The 26,843-nt window shown below is 43.3% G+C and overlaps 1 protein-coding gene across 5 annotated transcripts in view; it reads right to left on the bottom strand.

Annotated features, from left to right (window-relative positions):
• LOC117740150 (probable E3 ubiquitin-protein ligase HERC1) overlaps positions 1 to 26,843 on the bottom strand; it is a 38,364-nt gene that overhangs the window by 6,908 nt on the left and 4,613 nt on the right. For 2 of the 5 annotated variants that reach the window (XM_034546354.1, XM_034546358.1), the window contains exons 3-59: positions 26,631 to 26,726; positions 26,357 to 26,539; positions 26,042 to 26,254; positions 25,744 to 25,842; positions 25,546 to 25,642; positions 25,285 to 25,431; positions 24,943 to 25,070; positions 24,674 to 24,818; positions 24,367 to 24,538; positions 24,016 to 24,150; positions 23,570 to 23,735; positions 23,203 to 23,328; positions 22,633 to 22,854; positions 22,309 to 22,461; positions 22,091 to 22,223; positions 21,233 to 21,436; positions 20,835 to 21,056; positions 20,301 to 20,474; positions 19,946 to 20,060; positions 19,713 to 19,830; positions 19,244 to 19,445; positions 18,836 to 19,121; positions 18,681 to 18,729; positions 18,561 to 18,606; positions 17,804 to 18,060; positions 17,278 to 17,475; positions 16,993 to 17,113; positions 16,211 to 16,451; positions 15,916 to 16,082; positions 15,611 to 15,763; positions 15,398 to 15,495; positions 15,185 to 15,280; positions 13,986 to 14,153; positions 13,620 to 13,859; positions 13,441 to 13,524; positions 12,864 to 13,080; positions 11,682 to 11,976; positions 10,650 to 11,350; positions 9,923 to 10,136; positions 9,094 to 9,263; positions 8,398 to 8,481; positions 7,639 to 7,825; positions 7,398 to 7,525; positions 6,974 to 7,197; positions 6,567 to 6,826; positions 6,367 to 6,419; positions 6,077 to 6,274; positions 4,287 to 4,452; positions 3,945 to 4,194; positions 3,278 to 3,506; positions 2,902 to 3,173; positions 2,356 to 2,483; positions 1,789 to 1,916; positions 1,436 to 1,663; positions 808 to 935; positions 450 to 649; positions 143 to 257 (exon numbers count right to left, since the gene is read on the bottom strand). In XM_034546354.1, coding sequence (XP_034402245.1) covers positions 143 to 257; positions 450 to 649; positions 808 to 935; positions 1,436 to 1,663; positions 1,789 to 1,916; positions 2,356 to 2,483; positions 2,902 to 3,173; positions 3,278 to 3,506; positions 3,945 to 4,194; positions 4,287 to 4,452; positions 6,077 to 6,274; positions 6,367 to 6,419; positions 6,567 to 6,826; positions 6,974 to 7,197; positions 7,398 to 7,525; positions 7,639 to 7,825; positions 8,398 to 8,481; positions 9,094 to 9,263; positions 9,923 to 10,136; positions 10,650 to 11,350; positions 11,682 to 11,976; positions 12,864 to 13,080; positions 13,441 to 13,524; positions 13,620 to 13,859; positions 13,986 to 14,153; positions 15,185 to 15,280; positions 15,398 to 15,495; positions 15,611 to 15,763; positions 15,916 to 16,082; positions 16,211 to 16,451; positions 16,993 to 17,113; positions 17,278 to 17,475; positions 17,804 to 18,060; positions 18,561 to 18,606; positions 18,681 to 18,729; positions 18,836 to 19,121; positions 19,244 to 19,445; positions 19,713 to 19,830; positions 19,946 to 20,060; positions 20,301 to 20,474; positions 20,835 to 21,056; positions 21,233 to 21,436; positions 22,091 to 22,223; positions 22,309 to 22,461; positions 22,633 to 22,854; positions 23,203 to 23,328; positions 23,570 to 23,735; positions 24,016 to 24,150; positions 24,367 to 24,538; positions 24,674 to 24,818; positions 24,943 to 25,070; positions 25,285 to 25,431; positions 25,546 to 25,642; positions 25,744 to 25,842; positions 26,042 to 26,254; positions 26,357 to 26,539; positions 26,631 to 26,726 — 10,029 coding nt within the window. The remainder of the gene's footprint in view (positions 1 to 142; positions 258 to 449; positions 650 to 807; positions 936 to 1,435; positions 1,664 to 1,788; positions 1,917 to 2,355; positions 2,484 to 2,901; positions 3,174 to 3,277; positions 3,507 to 3,944; positions 4,195 to 4,286; positions 4,453 to 6,076; positions 6,275 to 6,366; positions 6,420 to 6,566; positions 6,827 to 6,973; positions 7,198 to 7,397; positions 7,526 to 7,638; positions 7,826 to 8,397; positions 8,482 to 9,093; positions 9,264 to 9,922; positions 10,137 to 10,649; positions 11,351 to 11,681; positions 11,977 to 12,863; positions 13,081 to 13,440; positions 13,525 to 13,619; positions 13,860 to 13,985; positions 14,154 to 15,184; positions 15,281 to 15,397; positions 15,496 to 15,610; positions 15,764 to 15,915; positions 16,083 to 16,210; positions 16,452 to 16,992; positions 17,114 to 17,277; positions 17,476 to 17,803; positions 18,061 to 18,560; positions 18,607 to 18,680; positions 18,730 to 18,835; positions 19,122 to 19,243; positions 19,446 to 19,712; positions 19,831 to 19,945; positions 20,061 to 20,300; positions 20,475 to 20,834; positions 21,057 to 21,232; positions 21,437 to 22,090; positions 22,224 to 22,308; positions 22,462 to 22,632; positions 22,855 to 23,202; positions 23,329 to 23,569; positions 23,736 to 24,015; positions 24,151 to 24,366; positions 24,539 to 24,673; positions 24,819 to 24,942; positions 25,071 to 25,284; positions 25,432 to 25,545; positions 25,643 to 25,743; positions 25,843 to 26,041; positions 26,255 to 26,356; positions 26,540 to 26,630; positions 26,727 to 26,843) is intronic. The other 3 variants (XM_034546356.1, XM_034546357.1, XM_034546355.1) reach the window with 3 other exon arrangements.

The raw sequence follows: 26,843 nt of genomic DNA, 5'->3' as shown, positions 1-26,843 counted from the left end.
TGAGCTTAAATCAGCTTGCAAAATCAAACTAAATGAATGACTGGCACATATATTCCTGATAAGCTTTTTTCACAACACAATTTAAGGATATTTGTAGAAGCAGGGCTGCAAAAAGGAGCTCCAACCTATAATCCAAACTGACCTTGACATCAGTGCTTTTATCTTGGCGCCGGGAGCTGCTCAATATGTTGGGCAAAGACACAAAAGTGCCACCCTGTGGCAGTGTCCAGACATGCACAGAGCCGTTCTGACAACCTCTACAGAAACATGGAGAGAATTAAATGAGAATTTACAACAAACATACCAACATTAATTTCAAGGTAATTCGTATATATCTGATTACAGAAATCACCCTACAACTAGATTTCCACTAATTTCTTCTCTTTCTTTGTAACTGTAGGAAAGAAGCAAAACATTCAACAGAGAAATAATTAGTTATGTAAACTCACGCAGCCACCATGAGCCTGGGATCCGGTACTCTGCCAGCCAGTGGGCACCATTCGGCGACGTTAACGGTGCTGGAGTGAATGAGGGAGTGGAGGGTCACCCAGTTTCCCCCACAGCGTCCCAGTATCTTCACGACCTCTGACCTCCCCAAACAGAGCAGCAAGTGTCCTGTGGGGTCCCATTTGAGAGAACCCACACTGTCCTGTAGAGTGAAGTGAGGGAGAGTCGAGTGGTCAATAAGAGAAAAAGTGGATAATTATGTACATTGTATGTCCCATATGTCGATTGATTTGGGTGTGAAGTGAACACAACTATTTGTAGGGTGGTTTTTGTGCTCTGGAGTGCAGTTTGCAGACAGACCTGAAAGACAGACAGCACTACAGGCTGCTCGTTCTCATAGATCTCAGTCGTGGACAAAAGAATCATCCCATTGAGGTAGCCCACTGCAAAAGGCTTGTCCTCGCTGTGCCAGGCGACACACTGGGGGGCTAGGAAAGATGGGAATAGAAGAAGATCAATCTCTTTCAAGGATAGTTCCACATTTTGAAAAATAAACTTGATCTTGATGAGAAGATTGATACCACTCACTTGTCTGTGTAATATTAAGCTACAGCAAGCAGGCACTTAGCTTAGCATACTTAGAGGAGTAGTAGAGCAAACAGCTAGCTGTACAAACCTTAAAGAAACAACTCCAGGAAGTGTAACTCACTGTGAACCTGCTCCTTGATGTTTGTGAACATATTAAATAGACAACATATGATGTGTTAATGCAAGCTTTAGACATGCTGGTTGGTGGATCTTTTTTCCCTTTGCTTACAAACTGTATGGTTAGCTAACCTCATCATTCGCTGGCTATAGCTTCATATTTACTGTATAGACATGGCGTGGTTTCAATCTCCTCATTTCATTCTGTGAGAATGAAAGAGTGAGACGCTGTAGTTTTAAACAGTAACAGTGTGTGTGTGTGTGTGTGTAGCTGTCTCCTCACCCTCTTTACTGTGGCAGCGGGTGAGTTCGGTGCTCATCACATGCAGGTCTATCTGCTGCATCTTGACCTGCAGCCAGCAGAGAGAGCCATCCAGCCGCGCCACCAGCAGACTCTCAGCAGGTCGGTTCTGACAAGCCGTCGGTTGGTCGAGAACCGACAAGCTGAAGGTTTGAGCCCAGCAGAGGGCCGTGACCCGAGACACCTGAGCCTCCACGTGACAATGAGATCCTGAAGGAACACAAACATGTACATTGTAGAAAACACTTTGTAAATAATCAAGCAGCAACATTTCAAGTTACAACAACAAAAAACGGCACACGCCACATTAGTAAAGAGACAAAAGTCAGACTTACCCCTGATGTTCATGATGGTGATGTGTTTGTTATCTGGGGCAGCCAAAAAGTTTCCCCCTGTACTCCAGTATACAGGAGACATGTGAGGACATCTACCGGCCCTCTCGCTGCTGGATCTGTCCATCTTACTGGAGAGCGGGAGAGTCAGAAGGAAAGGTTTACAACTAAAAGTGATCCAAGGTCCTCAATAGAATAGCAACCCCCCTCTGCTCTTCAGAAATGTCTTGTTGTGTTGCTTCATCTACAAGGAACTTTACATTATTTCCATTTGGCTAAAACTACATTAGACTAGTGAAATCCAATATTCTCATACATAGCCTCCGGATGAAATGTATGTTTTGACATTAGGCACTAAACTGGCCTTAATCTGTTAAACCAAAGGTCTGATGATCTATACAGATCTAAGCTTACATTTCAAAAACTGTATTACAAGCAAAAACACAGCAGGTATGATAGTCAAACAATCAACAATGATGTCAAGTTTAAGCAGCCAACACATGAATGCCATCAGCATGCCACTGTAAATCCCTCACTGGACAAAACACCACTGAAACAAGCAGACGACACCTGGTAATGCAGGAGAAGGTGCTGTGTAATTCCACCGTGGTCTGGCTGATGCTCCACAGTTGCACCACCTTGTCCTGGGAGCAGGTAGCCAGCAAATTCTGGTCACTGTTCCAGGAACAGCTAGTCACCTGAACATAATAGATCAAATTGAAAGTTTGTAATTTTCACCTCTCATGATGCGTTGTGAAATACAAAGCCTGTTCCCACTATAACTGACATGTATTAGTAGCCAAGCTCTCCAAAAGTCCAAGGAGACATGTCTGTTTTCTCACACTGTTTTAACAGAATACCACACAAATAATCACTGTCTTGGTGAAAAATAAAAGAATAAGCACACACATTGTTTTCATGGATTATGGATAGCCACGGTTTTTTAAGAACGTTTTCGAGCTGAACATGTTTTGCAAAACATCTCATCTTGTTGCGAGAATAAAGGAAACACCTTTTGGTCAATTAGATTACAGCAAAAAATGGATAACAGGAACAACACATATCCTGTTTTAGAAAGAAGAAGTTCTAACGCGGATCACATTGAGAGTCCTTCACCTTGTTGTAATGTCCTTCCAGCCTCTTGAGAGAACTTTTGCGCAAGTCGCCAGCCAGGTCACTGTATGTTTGGGGCCGGTTAGGAGCGTCCCTTCCTGTGGCAGCCAAAGCCTGGACCAGCTGCTTTGCTGCCCACTGGCGGTGTTTACTGGTCAGCCTCGCCGACAGGACACATGCTGCCAGTGCATTAGCCAGCTCCAGAGGGCCCACTCGGGCACTCAGGTGGGGTAAAGGGGAGGGGGGCGAGGACGAAGAAGACACCCCTTGGTTTCCTGTGTATAGGTTACATATGCGGAGGAGAGCCACGATGAATAACCAAAATTCACAACAGTGTAATAAATAATGTATACACAACAAGGCCACTGCTCTCTCTCACCGTTAGCCTCGTGTTCTCCCTTATCTGGGCCGTGGCATTTAACGCCCTTTTCGGTGAGCAGGGACACCAGGTTCTGTGTGACTAGGAATGTGGGAGGCGTCTGCTCATTGTCGTCCTTCTGTTGCTGGGCTCCCTGGGCTGCAGCTGTTTGACTGGAGTTCAGACTGCTTCTTTGCTGCGGGTCACTGATGGCCCCGATGTTCACCCCTGTAGCTGCTGCCATCAGGTCCTACAGTACAAGCAACAATATAAAAATGTAATTTAGAGCTTCTATTCATTTGCTAACAGTTACATCCATTCATAATTCAATAATCCTTTCAAGACAGAATAATTACATAACTAAATAGATCTTAATTTAAATCATGTATAACGAGTAAGGCTGAACAGTAAAACCAAATGTATTAATGACTCAATGTTAAACTACCAGTGATATTTGAGCAGGTTTTCCACCAATAAGTAGTCAGACTGAAAACTGCAAGTCAGCACCATAAAAGAAGTGTAATTTAATGATGTATTAAAACAAATAATAATTTACTGTTATAAAAAGACAAATCTGACACTTTGTAATATAGAAGTGCTATTGAGAATTAGTTACTGTGATGTAAAAGCCCTAGTAATTAGCATGATACAGTATTTATAATTAGTGTATTAAGTGAAGAAAACTGACCCGAGTGCATATCTTTACTAGCTGCCTGTAAGCAGTAGGGCTGTGGGACACCACACTGCCGATGGCCGAGGTAAGAAAACTGAGGCAGGTGGAGCTGTTGCGCTCCGTCGCCAGCCCCTTCACACCCGACTGTCTGTCCACACAGGCCTGAGCCCTGCCCCCCGCAGCGAGAGTCATCAAACGAACCAGGATACGGATATCTGCCAAACCCAAGGACTCGAGGCCGTTTGAGTGGCTGCACACTGATGCACTGGAGAGGAAGATTAAAGAAGACTCTTGAAACCGCTCTGAATTGATAAAAGACAAATGCTGGTAAAGGCTCTATATTCTAGTCTAATGTACCTGGAGGCAGTCTGAGACAGTGCTCCCATCACCATGCTGTACGCGAGCAGAATCTGGGCTGTGGAGGTGACTCTTCTTAGAGCCTTTAGTCTATCATGAGAGTCCCTCAGTGATACTGCCTGCTGTCCGAGGCTCAGAGACGTCTTCTGCTCAACAAGGGCATTTCCTGGTCAGGAAAAAACACATATCAAAAAGGCATGCTACTTTGGTAAATCGTTGGACGAATCCCTTTATTCACCTCGCTAAACTCACATTGTTAAACACCGTATCGTGTGTGGGCATGCAGAAAAGTCGAAATAATGGATCAAATGGGAGAACTGGGAGTACTTTGCTGTGTGCTTCAGATGCCCAGCTATGATGAATGAGTGATGAGTCACTATGCTGCAGTGAGTTTGACTGTGGTTGGATTCTCCTGCTGCCAACAAGCACAGAGGGAATGTGGGTGGGTGTTACAACAAGTGGGCTAAATCTTTCAGCAGAAGTAAAGTTACAGAAACATTCAATGCAACATGAACAAGAGGACAGTTTGCTACACAGACACATAGCCAGCAATTGAATTTTTAGAGGTGTGTGGATAACATCATTTGAATTGTGATTGACACACTGCCCTAGACTCAGGGCAGAACATCAACAGTGTGTATTTTGTATCAAGATCTTTATACTGGAGAAAACTATTTCTCACCACATGTGACTCATTACATTCTTCACATTTTTACAAATATAATGTTTTTAAAATACAAATGTCATACCTATTTTTACAACAGGCATTTAACTTGCTCCCTCGTGTTGAGACCAAACAGTCTCTGCAAAACGTCACACAGTGTACTTTTGGGTGTGGAGGGGGTAGAAAACCAAGGGTCCTATAGATGCAATTTTTTTTGGATTATACATTTGCATGCATTTATTTCTTTATTCTATGTATAATAATATTTTTTGCAACCTTGTCTGAAACTAAAATATTAATTAAAATATATATATATTAATAAATTAAGGTTGATTAGTCTGCTGTCCCTCGATGGACTGGCGGCCTGTCCAGGGTGTCCCCTGCCTTCGCCCTATGTCAGCTGGGATAGGCTCCAGCGCCCCCGCGACCCTAATGAGGATAAGCGGTATTGAAAATGGATGGATGGATGGATAGTCTGCTGTCATGCCCCTTTAACATTCCAAGTGGATCAGCACAGTCGTCAGATATTGCCCATTCGGACATATATACACATTCATTCTACAACCTGATAATAGCCAACAGTTTGATCTAGAATAGGTGAGATTAACTTGGAGACGACAGTCTGATGCTGCTATACTGTAAGACTTTACTGCAACAGCCTCCTCCTGAAGCTAACTATACAGCAGCAGTAACTGTCACCAGCATCACTTAGCGATTTACTACACTGACAGCGAATATTCACCCTGCATTCTATTTTTTTGTTTCACGACATTCTACACAGCAGCTTTTTCCTGTTTCTCTCCTTAAGTGACAAGCCATCCTTCCCCTAAAAGGGGGCACGGCCTTGGCGATTGGCGCATGATGACGCAACGCCTCGTCCTTGAAACAGCCCCCGCTCTGCCCTTTAAACAGGATGCTGCATGTCGGCTCCCTAATGCACAGGCTCGCAACACTTTTTTATTCTTTGTTCCTTTTTTCAGTACTGCACCACAGATATCATTTTTTAAATTGCGTTATCTTTTGCAATTCTGAAATAAATATTTTGAGACACTTTTGAACTCAAAAGAGACTAGAATGCATTCAGAAAATAACCAAACTATGGTTTTTCTATAGCAAAACGTAATACCTTTGGAAGCTGCCGCTCTTGTCAGGTCAGCTGAGCTGTAAACCAGGGCTCCGAGGGGATCCGGCTCAGTGAAGGCAATGGGGTCTGGCACCAGCTGATTTTCAGTCAGCCCCAGTGGTCTCAGCAAAAGCCCAAAGTCCTCCAGTCCTGTCAGCTTGTCTGCATCAAACTCGTCTCTGTGGCTAATTTCCCAATCATCTGAGCAAACACAAGCGTTATTCATATAATAAAATGAATAGAAAAATCCTTTAAAAAAAAATGAATATTAGTTATTTTATGACCTTCCCTACCATCTGACGTGCTGTCCAATTGGCCAATCAAATCGGATGTCAGGCCTTTAATCCTGAAGCAAAAGGAAGACAAATAACATCCTAAGGAACCATTTTACCGTAACCAAATATAGTCAATAAAAGCGTGAGAACAAGGAACAGTCTAAAAGCCATCACTATTGGTTGCATGCATTCATCATTTCCTTAATGATATACTACACCTTTCATATTTAGAACTTGAATTGCTCAGGTTTGCAGCCAGATACTTCTCCCTGCAGGAGCTGCAGAGGAGGTAGAAGGGGAAGTTGGAGCCACACTCCCCTTTGAACCAGACGTCCACGTAGGCCCCGGTGCTGTCGTAACCCTTACGTGCAGCACTCTGACCGCAACCCGGGTGACGCCGCTTTACGTGGTTGTTAAATTGGAGCGTAAGGGTGCTGCACAGCTCACACTTCACCATCTGACTGTGTTCTTCTCCAGCCTGAAAGTTTTAAACAAACCATGAAACAAAAAAAACTCAAAATGCTTTATGTTTTGTATTTCGAATTCAAAGTCATTTTTGATTCTGTTATGTCATGCAGCTTTGGTGATGACCACGCGTGTGTGTGTACGTGTGTATGTGTGTTACCTCCACTATCTGGAGCGTCTCTCTCTCCAAGCTGAAGAATGAAGCGGTGAGCATTTCCTCATAAGTTTCTTCATGGTATGGGTCATCCATGTAGCCCAACTCAGACTCCTCAGCAGAGTAGGGATGAAACTCCACCTGCTCTGGCCAATCGCTGACGGATGTGTGCTGCTGGTACAGTTGCGGGAGGGGGTTGGGTGATGGCAAGTCTGAAAAGATGGCGTTTGCTTCAAATAAAAATGAATAGTTTAATGTTTAGTCACGATTTTATTGAGAGTCACAGCACAGGTTGATCACAATAGTTCAATCGGGTAGCGGGAGCTCAAAACAAGCATGTAAACATCTGTGTTGTTGTTCGTTTTTTACAATATCTGCTTTTTAGCACAATGTGCACAATTTATTTCTGGATCAAAGCTGTGACTCTGACCTGCCCTTCGAAAAGAAGTCCTCTGACTCGGGCCGGAGCGTCGCCGCCGTGCTGGAGGAGGCCTGTTCCTAGTGAGGTGGACATCCAAGAAATTCTCCCTCTCTATCCAGTCGAGCCCAGGCAACAGACTAGAAACAAAAAACATACAGTCCATCGTCCTACTGGTTGTCTTTATAACAGTGATAACATCATAATGCCAGTGTTAAAGAAATCAAATCAGTATGTTTCTCAAATCCCTGACCTTTCATTGATTTGACTGGTGGGGCGCTCAGGACATTGTACCGTCTCTGGCCCATCTGGCGACGGCGTGTCGGGAGCCCCCTCCGGTCTTGCCGACTCAGCTGCCTGCTGCTCCTCCATCAGGGGGTGCTCCAGCATCCAGCTGGCCAACACCTCGATGGTTTGAGAGTCCAAGTCCCCTGCTACATCTGGGGAGAGACCACAGGGAATGTGAACTGTCAGAGTTCAAAAAAGAAAAGATGGATCATGGAGTGTTGCATTTCTAATTCGTGTTGGACAACCCCCACCAGATGATCACGCTCGTGTGTGCTGTCTGAGGTCAGCCTGGCACATCTGCTCTGATGATACAGAGTGTGACAAGGGTCAGGGGGTCACATTTGTAAAATGATGGCATAATGAAAGTGAGGGAAGGTCTAACATTTTTAGAATGTGAAGGGTGTGTGATTTAAAGAGGTGATTTAGAAAACATTACCTGCCAATAGTACTTTTCAGAATCAGAATGTGTTCACCTTTAAATTGTAGTCTTAGAAGCCCATGAGTGAGCAACATTTGAGAGAAAATTGGATTTTCATTTGTTCCTTTTTCCCCATGGGAGGTGGGTAAATCTGAAAGCCTCAACTGATTTCCACCACGAGTAAGAGCATCGTGTTAATCTTTACGACGACAAAAAGGCTGCGGCGCAGTGAAGGACAGATGTTTAAAATGGAAAGCACATGAAGCAAATTAATTTAGTGATATCAGACACTCCACAAAGCAGTACCTGCTGCCTCCATGGCCCAGTAGATATGTCTCATAGAGAATCCCATTTCTAGCAACCGACTGGTGACAAACATTTGTGTCCGTTCTGGTGATTGAGGAGAAAAGTAAAAAGTACACAAAAAACAGAAAACAAAAAAACAAGCCCACAGCTACATTTTGAAATGTTCATACTCTGCTGTCAGTCGTGATATTACGGTAGTCGTTATTTTCACAGTCAGTTTTTTTTTTCCCCCCTCAGTTTATGTTCTGCTTCTTTAGTTTGCAGACTACAACAAGCACCAAAAATAAGCCAACATAGCTGCTGATGATGGAAAAAATGGTGCCATTCAAGCATGTAAGGGGACAAACTGTGTCACGCACGGATTTGATAGAGTAAATATCATATCTGTCTAATAGCAAAGCAAAACATGTGCCGTTTTGAGACATACATATAAAACCATGCAAGAGACAGACAGATCCCACTGAATAATCATAATACCACTTTTTACAATAGCTTAATTTCCAAATTATATTACATGAATATGAAGCCATGGAGAAAGTTTGTAATTTGTTTTGTAAATTAACTGACCGGTAGGACTGCAACGATTAGCAGAGCTATTCTCTTTAACACAGTATGTCGTTGGTCACTAATTGTAAATTAGACGATTTTTTTTTTCTGTGTTGATTTTCGACAGCTTTTATCTGCGCTTGTTCTTACCCAGGCTGCTCCTGGCCTGTGTGCTGCAGGGACCTGGTTCCATGAAGCTAGTCTGCTGCTCTGTGAAGGCGTCACAAGAAGCAGAGCTGGCCAGGCTGAAGCGAGGGTGCAGCACGGGGGGAGCGCTAACCAGGCCGGTAAGCGTGGGGAACCGAGTTAAGACCATGTGCCTGGAGGGAGTCAAGATACAGTATGTACAGTAATAACACAGTGCACGTGGTGCTCTACTGTCAGTATTCAGTGCTGAACCTGACAGTTAAAAATGTAATGCGTCTCAAGGAATAAAAGGCGAGATATATATGTTAATTATTGAAATGTTCAAGTCCAGTATTTGCCGTTGTTGTGTCAACTCACATTCAGAGAAGCTTGTACAACATGTAATTCAACTACGAGAGACTTTGGCAAATATCTCTGGGCTATTCTTGTCAAAACTCTCCTCACTGTATGGCTTTGATTGTATTCTCTGTTTGATCATATGGCACCGAGGCTGTTTGTTTGTTTGCCACTTGTAAACAGGAATAACACTGATGCTGTGGTCAGCTGGCTGGGTTAATACAAGAACAAGCAGGCAGAGCTGCAGCTGAGGTTAAAGACAGTGCAGGCAGAATCCTAACTCTCTTTTTTTTTTCCTAACTCACCCGTTCCCTGGACTTCAGAAAAGCTGCTGCTGCCAAAAGATACAGGTCTGTAGCAATCAGTAACAACACGAGAAATGAGGATAACTCTGGTTGCTGCGTTTGTGTCCATTCAGCATGTTTAGTATCAATTACTCCACCAACAGGTAAATCAAATGAAAATCATTCACGATTAATCCACTCTATGTACTCACTGGAGGAGGCTGATGGGAAAGAAGGGGTTGAAATTATCAAGGCCTTCTGTCTGCAGGTTTGTTGGCAGAGAGGATGCCAAGTCGGTGTTAGAGGACGAGGCCGAGGCTCTGTTGGATTGGCCAAAGATGGCGGTGCCTTCTGAACCCGCGCTGTACAAGGACACAGAGCTGGAGGACTTGGAAATGGGCTGAGAGGACAAGTGGTGGCCAGATTCTGCAAGGACAGGGAGGAGAGGAAGGTCAGATCACCCAATACTTAGTATAATACTCGACTATTTATTTGATATCTTGACCCTCATTACAGTACGTCAGTCATTTGGTCTCTGAATGTTGATTATTAACATGTCTTAGCATTACAAAATGTGTTTACATACTAATTAGAGCTGAAACAATTAGTCGATTGACTGAAAACTAACTGCAAGATTTGACAGTTGATTATTCCAGCTTCTCCCATGTCAGACTGACTTAAAATTCAAAACCTTAGGTTACTGGGAATTTGTGATGGGCATTTTTCATCATTTAGGATTTATTTTTTTATATTTTATACCAAACAATTAAATCAAGAAAATATCAGATTAAACAATAATGAAAACAATCGTTAGTTGCAGCTCTCAAACAACCAAGTTCTTTCAATTCAAAGGTCATGTGATTAAATAATCATGCGGTCTGTGATGTCACTATCTGTGTCACTTTAAGTGTCTCAAATATGATCCATGAATCTAGATACCTTTGTGTTCTTTGTCCTCCTGCAGTCTGCTCAGGGCTCCTTTGTAGATCATCACCTGAGCCCTTTCCAGGTCGACAAGAGACACACTCTGTTTGATGGGACAGGGCCTTACTGCCCACTTCACCATGCTCTGCACCACATACTGAAGCACCGATCTCAGCTCAGCACTCTCATCCCACTGGTTGCTGCTGGCCTTGGCCTGATCAAGGTTTGGGCTGGAGACGGGACTCATTGAGGAGGAAGGGTCATGTTTAGGCACTAGGAGCAAATCTGATAGCTTCTCACAACTAAAAATGACAGTCAGGGATTTCAAAGCTCCAATGAGTAGGTACGAGACTCTAACTGCTCTCAGTTCATGTGCAAAGGCATCCACTTTGGAGGTCTGGGATGTATGGGGAGGTTCGGGTAGACAGGTCAACTCCTGATGGTCAATCTTTGTGGCATCTTTGGTTGTGGAAGAAGATGGGAAGGGCTCCGTCTCGACCGTCTCACTTTCTCTCATGCTCTCCTCAGAGTATTTCCTTTTGGAGGCTGGATAAGCCCCCTGCCATCCCTGCTCCTCCAGCAGCCCCATCAAATAAATCAGGTCTAACAACACTGTCGGTTTGAGGCCTCCGAGTGGGGTGACATCGCAGAAGGATATGTCACTGGGCTCCAATGAGACGATCGGCGTGTCGCTGGGTGACCAAGAATTCACGGAGCTTAGTTATTGGTAAGCACGGGAAGAACCCACAAACACAGCATGGGGTGATACCAGGACGGATTCAACAGGGGTTAATGGATTTAAGAATGAGGAGGAAGAAGCAAAAAGAAAGTAAGATCAGGGGGGTTAATGATGAACATAACGTAAGATGTTAGACAGATTACTTGGAGGAAAAATAAACACCAACAAAAAACAATTATATAGTGTAATAATAAACATGCCGAAAGGACAAAGACAAGACAAATATATGAATTGCTTAATGGAAGTTAATGAGAATCAACATTTAATATGAAATGACATGTCATAAATTAGATAAATGAGATAAATACCTGACAGAGAGGTCAGCCTCCTCCCACTGAAGCTTGGCTAGAGAGCTTCCTTCTTTCAGGACTCCCAGCAGAATGGCCCTGCGTCCACTGGGCTTGTGCAGGCACAGACCTCCAGCCCGGAGACCACTGTCCACTCCTCCGATCAGGGCCAGTACCGGCCACACTTCAGTGCAAAGAGCAGCCAGCTTGGCCTCCGACAGGGTCCGACGATGTCCCAACAACTCCCCCGTGTCGTCTGCAGTGACGTCTCCGTCCCTTTCATTCGCTTCCTTCTCAGAGTGTGTGGGGCCGACGTCTGTAGGAGAAAGTCAGACGGTGAGTAGGAAACAAAGAGTTAAGGAACAGCCGTGAAGCCACAGAAGTACCAAATCAAAGTTTCCAACTGATTTTCATCCATCTGTTCTCTACACCCGCCAGTCATTCCTTGGTCCACTGTGGCCGGATTGTGATTGACAGGAATTGCTAGTACTGTATCACATACTGTATCACATACTTGGAGAATAATTAAAAAACAATATTGGATCTATTGTGTGGAGCTATTGTGATGGAGAGGCCTGTCAAAATCATAGGGGACTAGTGTTACACAAGTTTGACAAAGAAGTGCACTCAAGCCTGGTGAAGGTTGAGGTACAATTTAGGAGTACTGCAATTACTGTGCAACAGTATATTTGCGATCACACATTTGCATATTAATGTGATAGGCTTTTACTATGAGCATGCATTAACAGAGCATCAGAGATGTAGGTAAGCAATGAGGGTGGAGGCGCAGCAGAGTAATCCAAAGTATCAAGGTGCTAACTGCCACATCGGAAAGCAACTCCTAATTTAGCATTAGCAGTCTCTACGCTCCTGTACATTTGCACAACACGGGGTGTAAATGGAGATCAAAACTCCTCATGAGCAGCAACCTCCTTGGTTCATATGTCGCTATCGCTATCCACCCTCCCCCAAAAAATTATGCAACGTTGCATGTTTTAAAGTTATTGTTTTGTTGGAAATAAACATTCAGAAATGAATGAGTGACATAATTAATTAATTTTTTCACTATTGCTAACAATCTACTTTTTCCCCATTTAAAAATGTAGGATGATTTCCTGTGTTATAAAATGAAACTAGAGCAACGTCTATTTAGGAGAAGGCTAAACGGTCTTATAAGTGACCACTGCCGAAGCCGTGTCTGACCTGGATTTAAGTCCTCCTCTTTGAGCAGGGGACCAATGAGCTCCAGGTGGGTGTGGATGTACTGGTTGATGTGCGAGGCCCACTGGTCACACTGGTGGAGCCTACGGAGGAGCTGCACTGTTGACTCCAGCAGCACCGTGGTCCGAGGGCTGCAGAGAGGCTCCCCAGGAAGAAGATGACTGGGCATGCCTCGCATCTTGAGGTCACGCAGTGCCACCTGGGAGAAAAACAGAGGCCAAAATCCTCTGCAAATTAAATTACTGGATGTGAAATAAAATAATATTTCCTGGAATAGCCAAAGAAAACCCATCTCCATTTGCTCTACACATTACTAAGCAAAATGTGTACCTATTGGTTCCTCACATTCACCCTGCATTAATTTTACTGTATGGAGGAACGGCGGTCTCGTTTGAAATTAAGATCCAGTTCTAAAATTATATTTCTTTACTAACTGTGGCCAAAGATATTCAATAACTGAAATGTCTGGTGGCAAACACACACTAATGCCTGCCTCCACTTGATTTAAAGATAGGGGACAAAAGTGCCACTTATTGAGTAAGTGCCTAAGTACAAGTACCTTTTCTCCAGGATTACTGCTGTAAAACAGCACACACGGATACAGTTCAGAGGCAACCACACCTTCAAATGCCAACTTTGGTTCCTAGCGGAAAAACAGAAAAACACAGATATTGCAAACAAAAAAAAACAACCCAAAAGGGTGAAAAATGAATAGTGATTGTGAATATTTGGTCAGACCTTGTCATTCTTAGCAAATGATATGGTGTGAGCCTCCATGTCCAGGATGCAGGTGACCGTGTCACCTTGGGTAAATGAGGGAAGTGTGCGGACCAGTTCCCCTCCATGGTACAGGTTGCCACTGTAGGCCCGATACAGCCACATGTCAGTGGTGGTGTGGTGGTTGTGATCTCTGACCGGCCAGCGTGAAACACCAATACACGTGGCCTCATTGCCTCGGTTCTCTTTGGTAATATAGAACTACGGAGAGAAGTATTGATCAGTTTGTTAAACACGTTCTCTGAGAACAATTCAGTGGTACAATGTGGCGGAAGAGATGAAGTGCATCAGTGTTTTCCTTTCTTCGTGTGCATATCAGTTACTTACCTTCCAGATGAAACAGCCGGCTGTGATGGCTGTGGTTGCCAGGCCGTACCCTTTCCCTCCCGAGCCGTGGGAGAGGATGTTCCCACTCTCCAAAGAACAGCAGATTATCTTGTGTGGGTCAAAGGAAAAATCGCCAATGGGAATACATTCATCATAGCTGCCAGGCTTCTGCAAAACATAATAAAAAAAGAACAATAATTGGTTAGCAACCACTGTGCAACACAATATGACAACATGGGCTGCACGGTGGTGTGGCGGCGAGCACTGTCGCCTCACAGCAAGTTAAATCCGGGACCCCTTGACACACTTCTGTGATTTACAAACACATTTTGAAATGAGAATAATAATAATAATAATAATAATAATTACATTATACTGGAGGGTTGTGTTTTATATTCATGCTCTTTGTAATGTAATCTTTCCTCTCCCATTTCCTCTCCCTCCCCCTCCGTGGAGAACAAGCCCATCTGTTCCACCAAGTAGCCCCGCTGTTTTCAGCTTCATGACTGCCAGGAGGGGATTTCACTTCTACCCAAACTCAGCATTCGATGTTGGAATATTGCATTCAGTCCCTATTGTCAAAAAACATCAACACACTTTCTGATATGGTTATGGTTATGAGCATTAGCAGGCTGGCTATATGGAAACATTTTAATCGAATTGTTAGCATGCCGAGTTGCGTTTTAATGTAAACACAAAGCTTTGTCCGGCGAGTCGTTTATACCATTTAAATAGTGTTTGCAACCATTTCTGCAAGAAAAGAGGATGACTAAATAAGAACACACAACGCAAGCTGAGGGGTTTGTATCGTGAGTATTTTGTGTAACTTTTTCCTCTGACAGACAGTAGAGTTGGAATAGATCAAAGTGTTAGCTATAAATAGATTTCTTAATACTTTGTCTGCATTAAAAAGGAGAATGACTACCCTATTTTTCCATGTACACGAGGTGAATGATACATTAATGCCTGATAGCAAAAGTCTTTTCCAGACCGCAGATAAGTGGCAATAATGTGGGTAAACGCTCATGTAAAATGCCATGGAACTGCGAAGACAATTTGTTTTATATAATAATACACTGAAATAATAATGCTTGTATAGAAATATATATAGAGTAAGCGGTACATAGTATTATTTGTGTACAAGTGGCTGAGGAACTGACAGTTGACCACATTGTAATTTTGTAACACTGCTGCATTACCCCCTTTTCTTTTTCAGCCGTCTCCTTGTGGTTCTTCTCAGCCAGAGGTTCCTTCCACATGTAAACAGACAGGAGCTGAAAGAGTTGTTTAATAATCTACAGGCGAATGGAGAAAAGGAAAACATGTAAAAGGATAACTACTTCCTTATTAAATTCTCAAACTCTTCTTTCTCTACTTCCCTTGCACGTTGCATTTACACTTTAACATCATACCTGTTGAATTTGAACCGGTTCAGAACAAGCAGGTAACAGTCTTTCTAAAACGTGGAACGCCAAGAGCTTAGTGCGGAGGTTCTGGAAGCACGAGGATCCTGAAAAGAGGCCGGTGGAAATGCACAGGGAATTATGTATTAACCAAAATAGACTGCTCTGCACTGAAAACAATAGCTATGCTGTTTTTTAATTACCATTTAAAAAATGTCCTACCTGAAGAGCACTTGTGTGAAATGATGGCCATGATTGGATCAACCCATTTGACAAAAGTAGAAAGTCTTTTCATTACTCTTAACGACAGCACACGCCTCAGAAACACCAAGAAATCTGCCAGCTGAGATTCAACCACTTTGCTGCTTTCCACTCCTAAAACAACAAATACAGAAGGAAAACTATACTCAATAAGGCTTCACAAAAGTATAATTTGTCCTTAAAAACAGACTTCATTGTGTTGTGCTATTTGTAAAAACATAAATATACATATATTTCAAAGTTAAATATAGCTTAATATGCAACACCAATTGGATTTGTGCTCTTGCTGCAGGAGTCCAGATCTGTCCTCTCAGCAGTTTCTCTCTCTGCTGTCTGCTGCTGGTGAAACGTATACAGGATATGTTGGAGTTGCTCACACAGCACTTCCATTAGAGCATGGGACACATCCATAGGCAGCAAATCCTCACAGGAGCTGAGAGCACAGGACAATTTGTTACGCATGCAGCACTAAAGTCTACTTTCAGTTTGAATCAATGAATATCATAGTAAGAGAAGTAATGAACATCGCGTTGCAGCCGTTTGCAGTCTCTTCATTCTCACCTAGCAGCCACAGTCAATATTTGAAGCAGGCGGGCACAAGCGAGTCTGACAGCCCCACTCAGCAGCATGGTTCCAGATTTAGAGGCTGCAAACCAGCCCTGGTTCATCAGTGCACCGCTGTTGTTGGTCAGCATGGAAAGGATTTCCAGGATTCCACATTTGATGACCAGCACCAGGTCCACTGGTTGGTAGCAGAAATTCAGCGCAAACATTGTGGCCACGAGAAGGTGCTGGCAGGAACCTGGTTATGATAGAGACACAATCTCAACTACATGCAAAATATGATAGAAAGTTGTGCAGGGCAGTATGTACACAACATTTGTGAACGCTTAAAAACACAACCCACATAAGTCTAACATACCTTCAAAAGAAAAAAAACCTTCAACATTAATCATAACTCTCACAATAAACAGAGCGAACTAAATGAAATGAAACCGGAAGGAGAGCACTCAGGGGAACACAATTAAACAAACAGGACAGACTAAATACAATGAAACCAGATCCCTGGGAAGGTTCATACCAAGACAACTTACAAGACATAGAGCCAAACACAAGCCTATTCTTAAACAATTTATTTATCGTAAAAGAAAATCATTTTCTAGTCGCTTTTCCAAGAGCTGGGACGTCTAAATGACCTTGTGTTACCTGTGTGGTCATATGAGAGAGTCTCTCGTTGAAAAATTAAATCTTTGAGCTTTTAGGCATGGCCAAAGTAAGTTTATCTGTCCGCAACTGAAAAATTGGACAATAATGAAATTCCTGTAAGTAAATAATGGCCAAACCTGGATGTTCTCTCTCCAACAGGACCCTCTGTTTGAGGACCCGCACCACCTGCTGGTAGAAGGTGTGGGCTGCAGATTGCAGCTCTCTTTGCGTATCCATAGATGCTGAATGCGTACCAGACTGGATTAAGAAAAGAGGGATTGGAGAGTAATTCATACGACAAAAGATATAAATGTGGAAGAAAAATATCAAATGAATACAATATAAATATTCATTCCTTCGTTCTTTCTAGTGTTCATAAACATCGTGACAAACTATTGTGATAACGAGATTACTAAATGTACCATGTAATGCTGCATCTCATAATTAGCTCCAGAGTGAGAGGCAATGATTTGTGTTCCCAGAGAAAAACATCCAGAGAGGAACTGAAGCTGCACAGAGTGCAACAATGCAGGAAACTGAGGGGAGACGGTGAACCCGCTGCTCTTCTCCTCCATCTTAGACAGGAAGGATGACATCTGACAGAAGGCATCCAGATGCAACTGAGCACAACAAAGGGAAACGTTAGTAGTTAGTTAAGACCTTTCAATTAATTCACAAAACACCCGGATCACTTACAAACAATGTCCGGTCCAGCACTGCATTTTGCATTATTATTTTTATTCAAGGACACGTCCACATGCAACTAATGGGGAGAGCGGGGATCGAACCGGCTACCTTGTGGTTACGAGCTACAGCCGACATTTATGAGATTTAAAAAAACACCCCAAAAAAACATGAGGAAACACCAAAAATTAACAAAAAGCTGCAGGTGTTACAGAGTTCGTAATAATTAACTATCATGTAAAAGGGAGAAAAAAATGGTATTACCTCAGCCCTCTGTTGCTGCTGCAGAATCGCAAAAGAAATTGCCTTTGGATCGGCCTGAGTGCATGTCTGTCCACTCGGTAGTGTTGGCGAGGAGGAGGATGACAAGTGGCTCAGGCTCCCACAGACAAAGTGGAACACCTGGTTAAGAATAGGCAAAGTGTTGTTGCCGTAGTGGGACATCGTCGAGGTTGGACTGATACACTGCCGAAGCCGATCCCAGGCGTCTTTCATGATGCCCAGAGAACAAAGAGGTAGACCTGCAACAGACAGACCAGAAGACTAATCGTTCAACAACTACAGAGTTAATAATCCAGTTTTAATTCATGAAAGAAAATTATTTAAAATAATGTCTAAACAAGCTTTCCTCAGAGCCGAACGTTTACAGTAAGAGACCAATCTAAAAATATTAACCTATATGCACTCATTCTGTCATGCAACATGTTCCCCTGGAGACATGATAACTGACCCAAAAATACATTTCTGAGAACACAATAAGGAGATTAAAAAACATACAGTATACACATTAGTAAAAGCCATAGTTGGACATTTTAGGAAATATGTATATTCGCTTTCTTGCCAGACCACAGCCCTGTTTCCAGTCCTTATGCTAAGAATTGATGAATGGAGCCTCATTATTAGAGTAGTATTGATCTTCTCATCGAATTCTCTAAACTATTCCATTAATACATGATTGTAGGCAAGACTTTTAAAAGGTATTTATTGAACAAATGTTTAGGAGTGAACTTATTCAACCTACCCATTTTATTCTTGGAAGATCCCAATGAGTTTTTGGATTGGTCAGACTAAGTAAGACAAAGACAATACATTAGCACTGATAAAGAGGGGAGGGGCCACATCGGTACAGTAAAAGTCTCACCTGTTTCCGTCCGTCAGCGGCCATCATTAGGAATTCTGTTGTTGATTTTCTAAAAGTGGGATGATAAGGATAGTTCAGTGCAATAAAAGCCCACACAACAAACATACCACAAGAAATAACAACCTTAAACATAGCTGCCTCACACAAAGTCTAACCTTGCTCCAGTATTCTCCCTTTCGCTGGGTTCCACAAAAGCAGGCCTGACCCCCAGCAGGAGGAAGAGACAGCGGGACACCACCAGATGGCATGCAGCAGGGAAACCCACGCTTTCCTCAGATTCCCTCTGCTTCTCCCACTGTTGCTTCGGATCCAGCTCCCTCTCTGGGCTGACTGGGCTCTCCATGCTGCTGGGGAGGGTGGAATTGCCAAAGGATTCGTACACGGTCACGTTCTGCTGTACTTGCATGGCCTCCCGGGTGGCCATAAATGATTCTAGGACTTCTGCAGAGACATGAGAGGATCAGATGTGTGTGTAATGTGTATTTCTGTCTGGGCCTGCCTTCCTTCAGGTGTGAAATATTTTTTCAACGTTGCTGGAAGAAACACAGACGTTCACTTCTAACCTGACAGGTACATACGACTGTTGCCAAAAGTGTCCTCCTCCGCAATCTCTTCCTGGTTGTGGTTTGCTGTCGGGGGTGGGGGCACCTGCACCTCCAAGCTGAAGTGACCTCCTGACTGCTGCTCATGATCCTTTCCCACCTGCTCCGCTGAGGTTCCTGGCTCTTGTCTGTCTGCATCGGGACTTTGGGGAGTTTGTGTGGTCTGCAACACAAGAAATATTTTCAATACACTTGTGTAATCATTTATAATCAAGATGTTGTGCCAGTCCTGATTAGAATAGTAGGATAAGATGCCTCTTGAATAGAAATAATAATGCAGTAATTGTAAACATTAACAAACAAAAACACAAGTTTACAGAACAAAAATTAAACTATATAACGTTATTAAATCAGTGTTTTGGTTCATAATTCTTAAATGTAGGAAATTAATTATCACAATGCAATACTAAAGTAATTTTAGTAATGGTACCTGTTTGACAGCAGTCTGCACCTGTGTAATCCTTGGAGAGTTTTTATTGGCCAACAGAGTGCTTCTGATTTTATAAACCGTTTCATAGACGTCCAACAGCATCTCACAGGGCTCATATCTGTCTCAAGAGAAGGAGATAAATACAGTATATTGTTAGCATTGCAGTACGGATCTTACACAATTATGAGTTGATCAAAAAATGCTCAATATTACAGTCCATTTGTGTGACTGACCTGTCCTGCCAACAGGCCTCGTTCTGCAGTCCAGTGTGTTTCAGAAGAGCCGCCAGACTACAGCGACAGACCGTCTGCAGCAGACAGTCACCTGCAGAGCCTCCACTCTCCCATTCTGCTCTCACAGCAAAACAACACAACTCATTCACAACAAAGTCACAAGAATGAAAGCACACACAAAACTAAAGACCAGAATTTAAGAAGAGAATATATGATGGAATTGTGCAGCAATAATTAGTATAAGTACATCAAAACAGGTGCATGACATTTTTATTTTAATAAAGATAGTTTGTCAATCGTCATCTGGGTATTTACATTATGCACTTTCAAAACACAAGCGTGCAAGTCAAAGCACCTTTGCTGTGAGCATACTCCTCCATATTCCGCCACAGGCCGCTTGCAGGTCCTCTGGAGGATCCCAGCGCCAGTTCCAGTAAAGTCCTGGTTTCCTCATTTAGACTGAGCTCTGCCAGCCTGGCGTCACTACTGCCCAGCAGGACCACCTCAGTGAGCCATGCCATGCTCGGGTCTTCAGGACAAAGAATCACATGGGACATATATGAAAAGTGAAAACTACACACTTAGAAAAGTTGATGTCGCCTAATTTGCATAACAACATAATATCGTTAGTTAAAAATGCCTTTCAGGCTACCCTGTCAACTACCTAACAAAACAACAGAAGAATCGCAAACATTACTCTGAACTCATTTGAAGTCTCCTTAACATCCTCTTTGCCCATTGGCAAACACGGCGGTTTTATTATTTCATTATTATACAAAGTGTGGACACATTAGTGCAACATTAAAACTTGGGATGAACATTGCATCCAGTTTATGCCCATGTGCCAAAAACATTGACTCATATGAAAGCACGCGGTATGTTTTCCTACCCATCTGTTCGAAGTCCATCTCGAGCCCGTTCCTGAGGAGGACATTCGATAGCCAGAACTCTGATGTTTTCTCCTGAAGTGAGGGCGGCGGGCCTTGCAGCATACCACCGAGGCAACGGCCGACTGCCAACGCGACGGACCGTTCCAGATCCAGCAGCCAGACCCACTTGCTCTCCTCCTCATGTTGCTGCTGTCCAAGGCATGCGTTTTCTTCGCTTTTATCTGTAAAGGAAGATCCCTCGGAATGGTTAAATGTGTCTATACTTGATCATGTAAGAGGACTCTTAAGTGTAAAAATGTGCCACCCTTTTTATATTAATTATACCTGTGACACTGCTCTAGCCGCAAATATAATAAATAAATCTAATGTTTCAAGCGTTAATAAAAACTCTGCTGACCTGAACAGGTTTTCGGAGCCTCCATTCTCAGTTCTTGTTCTTCCAGGAGTCCCGTCTCTGGTAGCAACCTGTTGAAACCATTGAGTTGTTCCAACAAGGCCAGCAAATGGCTCAGGAGGGGTTGAACTGTGCCCAGAGGCAGCAGCAGCAAGGAGTACATTACTTGGCACAGCAGACTGCCAGCCACTGAGCTGTACAACACCACTGAGACATGGGACGAGAGAGCGGGATTAGAGTGACAGATTATGAAAATAACTGAGAAATAGAGCTGGACAACAGCTATAAGAGCACAGTAGAAGATTACATCATTTAAAATACATTTATATAATGTGCTTGTCCTCAGACCAACTGACACCTACTCAAATGCTCTCAAATCTATGAACCTGAAGGTGTCGTCATATAAATAAGTAAGTACAGGTTTAGCTAGAGACGGTTCACATGCAGAGAGTTTTTGTGTCTTGTTGTTCTGACCTATGTTTCAAGGCGTCAGTATAAACACTGAAGTTTGTCTTTTGGTTTGAGAACTTATCTCTTGTGTATATGGTACTTCCCAAAGATCAAAAGCAGATTACCAGAGTGTGAAATATCAGTCTTTGATATCATTCTTTTCTGTTCCAAACAACACACATGATATCTCCAAAGTCCACAGTTGTACTTCTTCTTTAAAGAAAGTAATGTCAATCCAAAATATGTTAGTGTAAATTAATGTCTTATCACATCTTTCACAAAAAGGTATACAGATCTAGCTATATTTCATGAACAAAAGCACTGTGCAAACAATAAATTAAATACATGTGGGACGGTAGTTTGTAGTTTCTAAAAAAGGCACACACACTTGTTATCAGCCATACTTCTTACCGTGAAGCTTCTTGATTATTTGTTTATCCAGGGAACTCTCCTTCAACAGTTTGGTGGATCTCCTGAGTGTCTCAGCAGCACAGGGAAGCAGCAGGTAAAGATGCTCGCGAAGCAGCGTCACACTGCTGTCATCCTACACAACAGAATCATAGTGAACATAAAAGCAGATTTATGGCTGCAGAGCTATTAGATGTAAATATATGTCAATGTAAGTATACCTCAGGGCTGGGATGGATATAGCAATGTGCGAGCAGGTGTTTGTGCAGTCCAGACAGCAGCTGGTGGAAGTGACAAGGAGGATCAGTCTGTCCCTGGCTATCATTTGATAGCTGCTTGTCACTGTTTTTCTCCAATTCCCCGAATGCCCGTTCCTGTGTGGACACACACAAAAACAGAAACTGTGTTGAGGAATAGTACAATCAACTCTAATTCAACAGTAACAACGTGCACTAAATTATCCAGGTAATATAGAACATTTGGGAAGATTTGACTGAGAAAACACGTAATTCAACACACAAACACACAAGGTCCTCTCTCCATACCGTGTAAAAGCCTATGCTGAGGAGCAGGGTTCTGAGCAGCACCTCTGCTAAGTGCAGAGGGTTATAGGCCTCAGAGCTGGATGAGGAGGGCGGCCTGCCGGACATCGTGGGTGTCAGAGGGGGTCCCAGAGATGTCACCTCCCCAAAATTGCTGTAACCTAGTAGAGAAGATACGTGGCTCTGATCCTGAAGGCTGCTGAGGACCATGTCTAACTGGAGGCGCTTTTGAAAGATACATGGGAAAGAAAAAGAGACAATTGTTTGGTTTTTTTTCACAACATTCAAGCAGTCTTCAACACATATCGCCTAGCAACACTCCTAGTTTGCTTGCTTTACCCATCCAACCATTTTACAGCCAACTATCTGGATCAGAGTTATAGTTTAAAAAGAGGACAGTCATGCAGCAAAGGAAGACCATTTGTCCTTTTTTAAAGAAGTTTAAATGTAATTCTTTATTCTGTATTTACATAAACATCTTCTTTATTAAAACACTCTCTTGACTGTTCATTTGTTGAAGCACAAAAAACACATTTGGTACGGATCACCAGCACTATTTTGAGCTCTACATACCTGCCCTTTGGAGGGGACATTTATGCTCTGGGGGCCCTGAGGAAGGAGGGACAGGAGCAGTTCTGTCCTTTCCCTCAGTGGAGGAAGCAGCAGGGATGCACCAATGGACAGCGTGCTCAAAACTGCCTGAGGATGGACAGGAATGTCAACACAACATAAAAAGACACTTGGAAATCAATAGTTAGCATGTACTGCGAGCATATACATAAAATACAAATGGCTCATATGGGCTCTATAAATCCACGTCACGGTTTATATTACACACAAAACTGTTCTTACTATCTTGGTTCTAACACCTGCAGACAACACCAACAATTCAGCCTAAACATAATATGTAAATAACCTAAGAGGCAGACTGATAGTTTACCTGTTGTATGGAGTCTGGCATATTGGTATCTATGAGCCGGAAGAGCAGGTTTCTGAGGGGCCTCCCCTGAGCCCCCAAAACCATGGCACCAGTGCCCCCAGCATGGGCCAAGGATAAGTGGATGGAAAGCAGCTTCATGCACAGCAAAAGAAACTGATGGTGGTCCCTGAGAAATGTATTCAGAGAGCATTAGGAACGATGGTTAAGTGGATAGGAGGGCACAATACGGTGTGGGATTCCATGTGGGTTCCTATGGGTGGTGATGTAATGCAATAAAAACGTAGGATTCAATTCATTATAACTGATCAGGGCTCAACGGGCCACAAAGATTGATTTTTGACTCTATACTACATTAAAATCTCAAACACAAATAATAGAATACAATTTTTCTTTACCGGGTTAGAGTATTACCACTGATAGAGTGCTATGTTAATGAATTGTCATACCTTTTAGATAAGAATGGGGCAGGGGGCGTGTCATTCCCGATGCCGTCACAGTAGCTCTCGAGGAAGTTGCGCAGGTAGGTGAATGTACTCTCCTCCAAGTCGACACAAAAGGGCCGGTGCCACGCCACCAGTTGCCTGGAAAAGAGGAATTCACTTAAAAAGAGCTGTGCAAGCACAAACATTTTCACCATCCATCATTTTGATGGATGATGAAAATGTTGTATTCAGCGGTATAAAACAATGCAGTGCGATCAATGAAAAACCAAGGAAACACAACCATTACAAAAAAAGGCAGACTTGGACTTCAGAAACTAAAGACTTACATTTGCTTCGGACGAGATTAGGTTTTACCTGTCAGTTGGATCTGCGGTCCAAGCCAGGCTGTGAGAAGTGCCAGCGGTGATTTGCTGGATCGCCACCCCCTCTAGACCGAGCACTTTCTTGGGTTTGGTAATTGGTGTCGAAGTGTGGCCTTGTCCACATTGGCCCATCGTGTTGTTCCCCCAGGCATACACTTCATTCTCTATTGGAAGGAGAGCAGCGTATGTTGCAGTCAGAGCATGTTCACACTTGTAATATCCCATTATTAACAGAATTACAATTTTTACCCCAAATACATTTATAAAAAACTGACGATTAACTGTTGAAGGTCTCTTACCATGCGTCAGAGCCAGACAGTGGCTGTCTCCACATGAGATATCAATGATCTTGGTGATACTCAGGTCTTCTATGAACCGGGGTCTCAGAGAGGTCGTCTCAGAGGAGCCACATCCTAAACATGAGCCGCAGCCCCATGCAAACACCTGAATAACAAAAAGAATAAACATTAGTGTCTTTTCTCTGTATACGTCACTTGTGTCGAGGATGTAATTTAATGCAGATACATTATTTAGACTAAACTGGTGAAGAACAAGAGTGTCATCTCACCTGTCCTGCAGAGGTAAGGGCCAGAGTGGACTGGCTGCCAGCACACACTTTCCTGATGATGAATCCATGCAGCGCCTCTATGATCTTGGGGCGATACACACGATTGGTGTCTCCGTGACCTAGTTTACCTGCAAAAATGAGTCACGTCCGAGAACCACCATTAACTCACTCTACCTTAAGTAGACCACGAATGATCCCACTGTGGTACTGTCCACTACGGTACTGTCCAATAGAGACGTAGTGTATTTATATATTGGATAGAAATGATATACACTAAAAATGTGTTTTCCTTCAGTCCACACAGATGCTGCAATATTGGCTTAAATCAACATGTCAACATACCATTGTCCCCTCCCCCAAAGGACCACACGGTCCGTCCATCCTGCGCCACGGCAACGGTGTGGGAGCTGCCACAGGCCACCTGCCCTACACCGCTGATGTCCTTCACTAGCGTGGGAACGTTCCGACTCTGACTGTCGCTGTGACCTGCTTGGGGGTGGGGGGGGGAGCAGAAGCACAGGACAACAGAGGTTGTTGCTGACGTGCTTCACCGAAATGGTTGAGACAAACGAGCGCAAGCGAATTGAGAAATGAAGTGTGTACCGAGTCTGCCAAAGTCGCCTTCTCCCCAGGTGTACAGCTCTCCATCATTAGTCACAGCAGCACTGTGTCTGTAGCCAGCAGACACACAAACAACAACCTGGCACAGATACCATAATAAATGTAAGATTATGATAAATTGCATGGCTTTCCACATTAAATGTATACATGAATAAAGTAGAAGGTTTTCTGAATGCCTACCTTGCCAAACAGCGGCCCTTGTATGATTTTAGGATATTTCTGTGTCACACTGTTGCCATGGCCCAGTTTGCCATACTCTCCATCACCCCAGCTGAACAACTGGATTAATTGAATTAATTATAAAGAAAAGTGAATTTTTTTATTTGTCACTTAAAAATGTAAACATTTGGGAAAAACATGTCTTAAATGTGTTATTTGACAACTAATGGAGTGGGAAAACTGTCAACTGTCAAGAGTATTATCTGCAGATCTGGGAAATATGTATCAGTCCATAATAGTAGTTATTTGAGCTTGTTACCTCTCCTTCTACAGTGATGGCTAAAGTGTGACCATCAGAGCCTTTGGAGGAGGACACCTTCTTCATGTTCCTATGTGGCTCCAGCACCAGTTTCTTGGGCATGGACTGGTTGTTGGAGTCCCCCAGGCCCAGGCGGCCATAGCTGCCTTTTCCACATGCTTTCACTGAACCATCTGCAGATACTGAAAATGTACAGTACTGTCCTGCCTCAATCTAAAAGACGGACACAGTGGATGAAAGAAAAAAACAAGAACATTAAAAGATGAAATGTGGCAGAGCAATATTATGGGTCATCATTATTATGGGTAGTCATACCATTTGGGCATCACTGAAGCCCTGTGTCAGCTTTGGCAGCAGGATTTTCTCCAGAGTCCCCTCTGCCAGCTGATGGCTGCTGTTGCTGCCCCACACATACACCATGACTGTGTCACTCTCTGAACCAGGAGCAGCTGCATTAGTGCTGCAGGAGCACAGGCAGTAGGATGCTAGATTACAAATCTGTCAAAAGAGAAGGGTGAGGTCCATAAAAAGTCAGTTACTCGAAAGTACATCGGTTTATAATAGTGCCTAAATGTCACAGAGCATGTACCTCCTCAAACAGGCAGAGAGCAGCCTGGGAGAGTCGGCAAAGTCCATCTGCATCCTTCTTCAGCACCTGAGTATTGACGGAATCCCCTCTGAAACCCTGGGGGGGGGGGGAACATATTGGTTTAGCCTTCAACATAGTGTGTTTTTACTATCACCTGAGACTCCCTGTGTGTAGATATTAAGGTTGGTTTTGATGGACAATACGTCTGTTTTA

The sequence above is a fragment of the Cyclopterus lumpus genome, chromosome 12 (assembly GCF_009769545.1).
Source record: "Cyclopterus lumpus isolate fCycLum1 chromosome 12, fCycLum1.pri, whole genome shotgun sequence".
Lineage (NCBI taxonomy): Eukaryota > Metazoa > Chordata > Actinopteri > Perciformes > Cyclopteridae > Cyclopterus > Cyclopterus lumpus.
The sequence above is the reverse complement of the archived record's forward strand: the minus strand, read 5'-3'. Positions and strand labels throughout refer to the sequence as shown.